Source organism: Phaethon lepturus, unplaced genomic scaffold, assembly GCF_000687285.1.
Source record: "Phaethon lepturus isolate BGI_N335 unplaced genomic scaffold, ASM68728v1 scaffold12192, whole genome shotgun sequence".
In the NCBI taxonomy this organism is placed as follows: Eukaryota; Metazoa; Chordata; class Aves; order Phaethontiformes; family Phaethontidae; genus Phaethon; species Phaethon lepturus.
In genome coordinates, this window is record NW_010523626.1 from 54,338 (window position 1) to 60,488 (window position 6,151).

The 6,151-nt window shown below is 37.5% G+C and overlaps 1 protein-coding gene across 1 annotated transcript in view; it reads right to left on the reverse strand.

Annotated features, from left to right (window-relative positions):
- The window catches only part of PSPC1 (paraspeckle component 1), a 40,158-nt gene that overhangs the window by 33,724 nt on the left and 283 nt on the right, over positions 1-6,151 (reverse strand). Inside the window, exons 2-3 of the mRNA XM_010282162.1 lie at positions 3,972-4,273; positions 1,013-1,108 (exon numbers count right to left, since the gene is read on the reverse strand). Of these exons, the coding sequence (XP_010280464.1) occupies positions 1,013-1,108; positions 3,972-4,273 (398 nt within the window). The remainder of the gene's footprint in view (positions 1-1,012; positions 1,109-3,971; positions 4,274-6,151) is intronic.

Sequence of the window (6,151 nt, forward strand, 5' to 3'; positions counted from 1 at the left end):
TGCAGTTAAAATGTACAGAAGGACACATTTAGATCAACAGCTGCAATGGCCAAGGAATTTATAAACAATCACTTCAAGTGTGATCTGACTTTAAATCAATCTGTCAGATGACTACATTCCAAACCAGTCAAAGTTTACTTCAGCTGTTAAGACAAGTAATATGATCAGTGAAATTGTCCAAATAAAGATCTATTCAATTCATATAATTTTAAGGTAAAAATTCATATTTACATCAGTAAAAAATACTAAGCTGCAACACTAGATTAACTGTGTTCAGCCTTCTAAAGCAAGCAGTCAATTCATAAAACCAGTTATTTAAATAAATATCAAAGCTTACTAGACAGGTCAGAGTATTAGCCAGAATCTCTAAACATTAAGAGGCATCAAGATTTTATTTCACATTCTAGCACTAATATTGTAACTAATAGTGACACATTTTTAAAAATAAGTGGTGTTCTACAGCCTTCCCAGAATAAGCATTTTAGTTTCAAGTAACATGATATCTAAATGACAATCAAATTTCAATATTAAATATTATCAGATTACATGACTTCTCTTCCACCTCATGATCAAGACTCACTTTCTCATGTCATGCTCAAAGTTTTATCTGAACCCTGGAAGCTGCAAGGATTTACATCCCGCTGACTTTACAAACAGTTTAGGGACTATGGAGAGAACAAAAAAATCAGTGGGTATACAAATCTCTGCAGGATTAGACCACACCCATCATCCATAAAAGACTACAGCTTGGCTGGCAACAAGCTCCAACTGATTTCAGTGTAGGCCAGGAATTTATCCACTTTAGTAAATGCAAAGAATGTTCAACAAGTCAAGTCTGAATTTTACTATGATTAGAAAATCTTGGCAAGGTCCTATTTAATCCTTTAATAGCACAACATAAAAAACACTACTTCCTGTTACACAAACACAAAAATAAAAATTAGCATATGTTAACCAAGCTAACTAAGGAACATAACTCATGTTTCATAAAATAAAGCTAAACACAACTTACTTGTGATACTGTTGTGTTTTTTGCATTAGCTTCTCTGGGAGCCCATCTTCATCATCAAATTGTTCCATTGGTTCTACAACAACAGGTCGAGGTGTTCTGGAAGACAGTTTCAATTGAATAACTGAATCATAAATGAAGAAGTTAAAAGTTATCTTAGTATTTTGAGTAAATACTCCAGAAATATGCTATAATTACTGTGTCATGCAAATTCTTAAATCGTGTAATTCCAACGAATCCTGATTTTAAGAATTATCTTTGAAAGTAATTGTTTCTATACCCAAAACCAGCTATTCCACCTAGAAAGCACAATTTACTTGATGTAGTTCTGTTTGTTATGACATAAAGATTAAAAAAACCTCAAAACTATCTACAAACAATTACAAAATATTTAGGAAGGGACTACCTTTCTGTTTTCATAAGTGAGGCAACACAGGGGCCACGATTATACTGGGAAAGCATCAAACCCAAAACAGAGCAACACAACCTATTCATATTTCCACAGAATTTTAGAAGTTATGTTTGAAAGTTACTCTACAACTGAAAACAGCTTGGTAATTTGGCATTAATATTCCAGTGATAATTAGAAAAAAGCTACTGCTTAAGTTATTTAAAACCCATTCTTTGAACCATTCTCTCACAAATCAGAAACCTAATTTATCTTTGAAAATACCTACCTTGAATTCTCATTATCTATAGTAATCAGAGGCACATATTAGCCAGTACTGCCAAGGATAGCAGTATAAGGATCCTGAATTGTGTAAAAAGCTCTCTGCTTCACTCTTGGGAGCACAGCCTATAATACACATCTTAAAGCCATATGAACAGAGCTAGAGACACTACTTTCAAAACACCAGTGCTTATTTATTGTGTTCCACACCTTTAATTCACTTCTCAGACCTTTTCACAGAAAAAAACCCCATGTATTTTGACAACATCAACAGCTGGGAAAAAAAACTTTGGGCAAGTACAGATTAAAAACATGAAGTCTAGAATCACAGAATACAACTCAGCAACTTTTTCTCCTTATGTTACCTGCATGACAATTGCTGTCAGTTCTGTTACTTCAATGCCACTGAACTGTGTTAACAAGTTATGATTTAAAACAACAATTATAAATCTCTAAATTAAAGTTTCAAATGCCTCGTTTGGATATATTTAGCCCATGAACTGAAATATTTTCTTCTGATCAGGCAAAGAGTTTTCACCTAAAAATGGAAAATTTTAGATTCTAAAGCAAAACATCAAAGTATCATGTCAGCAGACTCCTGCTAATTATCTTTACAGTGTGCATTAGGGACCATGTCAGCCACCTAAGCAAGATAAAGATCAAGTGGTTTTTATTCACTCAGGCCATGGTTAGATGGTCATTTCAATCCAATGAAACTATCCAGCTGGTAAAACGAGAATAGCCTCCCTCAGTTGGTGAACCACTGACACAGGTTGCCCAGAGAGGTGGTAGATGCCTCATCCCTGGAAACAGTCAAGGTCAGGTTGGCCAGGCTCTAAGCAATCTGCTCTAGCTGAAGATGTCCCTGCTCACTGCAGGGGGGTTGGACTAGATGACCTTTAAACAGTTCCTTCCAACCCAAACTATTCTATGATTCTATACCCTAGCTTCTTTTTCCCCTGCCACGTCTCTCATGCCAAGAATAGCATTCATGTAACACTGAACTAGATTAGCTCCCTGGTTCGGCTCACCAGGCTTCCATTCAAACATTAATGCCAAGAAAACCCAGGGGATAAGAACAAATTGTTGACACCTACTGATAACAGTAAAGACATATTCAGATTGAATTTACTATGTAGCTACCAGGTCAGTTCAGTGGCACACAAGATTCATAAGATTATCATGAGAAAGAGGAGCTCCAGATCCTTTCCCCACCTGCCATCTCCTCCAGGCAACATTTTCTCCTGCCTTATGCTCTGCTAGACCTGATATTCATAGCACCCATGCTGGCAAACACCTTCGTGTCCTTAATCAGCCAAAACCAAACCCAAAAAAACAGCTGAATACTTTTCTGTTGTTTTAGCAAACACAAACGGCTTATGGAAGCATCAGAAAGTTCTCAAGCAGATAATTGATCAGGGCAGGAACAGAAAAAGAACTACAAGTTCCCCAAGTTGATGGCAGCAAGCTTCCATGTGGAATGGAAGCTTCTGCTGTGGAATCACAGCCTTATTTTCCCAAATGAGAATCAGAAAAATAGAAGTAAAAAAAAATTTATATCTATCATTTCATGGTCTTTGAGAAAGCATTTGAAAATGTAACTAGCGAATGTCTTAAAGCACAGCAGTTAAATCTCTTCAGCAAGTACAGATGTAAGAGATGCAAGACAGAAGTGCTGTAATTTGCAAGCTTGCATGCCCTTGAAATGGAAAGTTTTCCAGAGATGGTTGCCATAACTTCTGCAGAATCTAAGTCTTCATTTCCACCCAAAAAAGTATTTCTGCCCTTTTAAGCCATAAATAAAATAAAACTTTTAAGATAGAAATAAACACAGGAAGACCTTCCTGACTTTACAGAAATATGAGCAATGTAGTGTGCCGTTTTGCAAAAAAACAGGAATATTATTTTGTCACATTGCTACTGGGATCAGGAAGAGTGCAATCAATAAAAAGAAAGTGTAACTAGAAAAAGCCCTAGTATATGGAGAAGGAAAAGTAACATTGCATATAGACAAGGAAAAGCAAAATGTTGCTATCAGACTCTCATATGGTAATTACAAGTCTTATAAACAGTAACCAGAAAAAGATGGTTTTCATCACACACACAAAAAAAAAATCAGCAACTATTTGGGCTACTCACATAAAAATCCTTAATCTTGTCACCTCATGCCTTTCATAATTTGAAAATAAAATAAGAACTAGGGAATACTCATGAATGCAGGTGGGTTGTTTTTTTTTTTTCACATCAGAAATACATACTCACACAAATTCAAACAAAAGACTGTGAACTTACGTTGTTAGCAAGAATGCCCCATCACTGCATCTTTCTAGAGCTTTCCGTGCTGGAGGTTTTGCTGCAAATTCTACAAAACCTTTTCCTGTAGCTCTGCCACGATCATCTACTACGACAACAGCTCTTTCCACTGGCCCAAATTGAGAGAATGCTTGTTCCAGCAGCTCATTAGAAACCACAGGTGAAAGATTCTTGACCGTTAGGGCAGCTCCATGTGTAGCAAATCGAATTCGAAGTGGTCTGCTCTTCAAAATAGTACCATCAAGTTCTGCCTTTGCTATTTCAGCCAGTGTCCTAGATTCCTTTGTCAAGATATAAAACATTGTATATGTTTTATTTTCAAAGACAACAAATATCACTTTTGTGGCTCCCCCACCCCAGAAAAGTAGCTTTTTTTTTTTTTTCCCTTAAGCACATTACCATCAGGGTCATTCAACTTCCTCCCCCTCTCTCCCCCCAAAAAACCCGAAGTGTCTGTCCATTGAGTGAAAAAAAATATGCATTTGTCATCCCCTACAATTTGTTCTAAAAAACAACATACACAAAAAATGTGTTGCACATCAGAGGACTTAATTCTCATTATGATAGATACATTTGTGCTGCTCTGTAAAGGCTTTCAGCAGAGTTGAAAACTTGTTGCTTTTTCAAATTTACCTACTCAAATGTTTATATTCTGCATCCCTAGTTCCATATAGTAGGAAACAGTATTTTTAAAGATTACACTACAAGATCTGAAGTGGTTTGGGTTTTGATTTTCACTTACTCAAAAACAAAACATCAGACTTGCTCATTACCACTGTTGGATGAACTCTCAATGGATGTCCAATTCGAATTTCATCAACAAATAATGAAATTACCTTCTTTGCTCATGTACTCATTCTTCTCATATTTACGGGCTTTCTGCACCCACATCCACAAGACTGTCTGCACCAATAATTGCCTTTTTTCTCATTCAGAAATTTTCACCGAGTTTGATACCTGCAATCCCTTACATTTAAAGAAATTATTCTTTAGAACGTAGCCATTTTCTCCACAGTTGAACTGACTAGATAAATTGTTAAAAAATAACATATTCCCTAAACATAAGGGAAAAGGGAAGTTCAAAAGGGAAGTTCAGCTAAAAGCTATACCTAATCTATACCGCATAAAAAATTGAGTAATTACATGTAAACATATCGCACTTCCTCCAGAAAATTGCTACTGCAAGCTGGGGGATTCCCGGGGTAAAAGATGTATGGCAGAATGCCACAAGCACTTATCTTTAAAAGAACAACCAAAAAGAAAAAAATCATAACCAGCAAAATATATGGAAAAATCGTAACTAGAGACACCCAAAGCACTCTAAGGCTATTCCCAGAATGATATAAATCAGTGCGCTCCAGACGTGGCAGTCATGAAAACTAATCCTGCACATCAGATTGACATTTAAATACACTGACATAAGCTTTTCAGGTTATTCCTTTTTTGCACGCTCACTTAAGCATATTCGATCGAATATCGTATCATCACTAAAAATCTAGTTTTATCTGGACACAAGTAATCTAAACAACTCAAATTCCCATTTCTTCGCAATTTTGAATTATATGTTTCGTTTTCACGATGCGTGAGCAGTGCTATTTCGAAACAATCCTGTCCAGTCTTTAAAACTAAGTGTGTTTTCATAGACCAGACCTATACTCATTATGAGCTGCACAGGCCGAAATTTGCCTCTGCACAAAGAAGGATTTTTTCTAGTCCTAAAATATGATAAATTCTCCCAGTTAAATAAGGAAAGCTTTTCTACACGTATTACACGAACAAAACGGATGGCACAACCACATCTTCCATTCACTAAAGAGTACCAGGCTGCAGGAGACCCGTGGTATCAGCACATAGACGGTTAACTGGTGGAGGAGCCCCTGAAACCAACGGAGTACCGCGTAGCGAGGTGGGAACCTAAACGCGACGGGCTCGGAATGCCGCTCACAATGCAGGTCTCTGGCTTGGATGTATGGAGGCGAAGAGGGGAGGGGGGGGGAGAAGGAAGAGAAAGCTGAGAGAACAGCGCTAGCAGCATGGAAAGAGACTGAGGGGCAGCTACTGTCTTTTTTCTACACCCGCCCGACAGGGAACGGGGTGGGGGGAGCAAGGGATAGGACTCTCCCGCTGGCAGAGGCAGCCCCTGGGTTAACCGGGCAGCC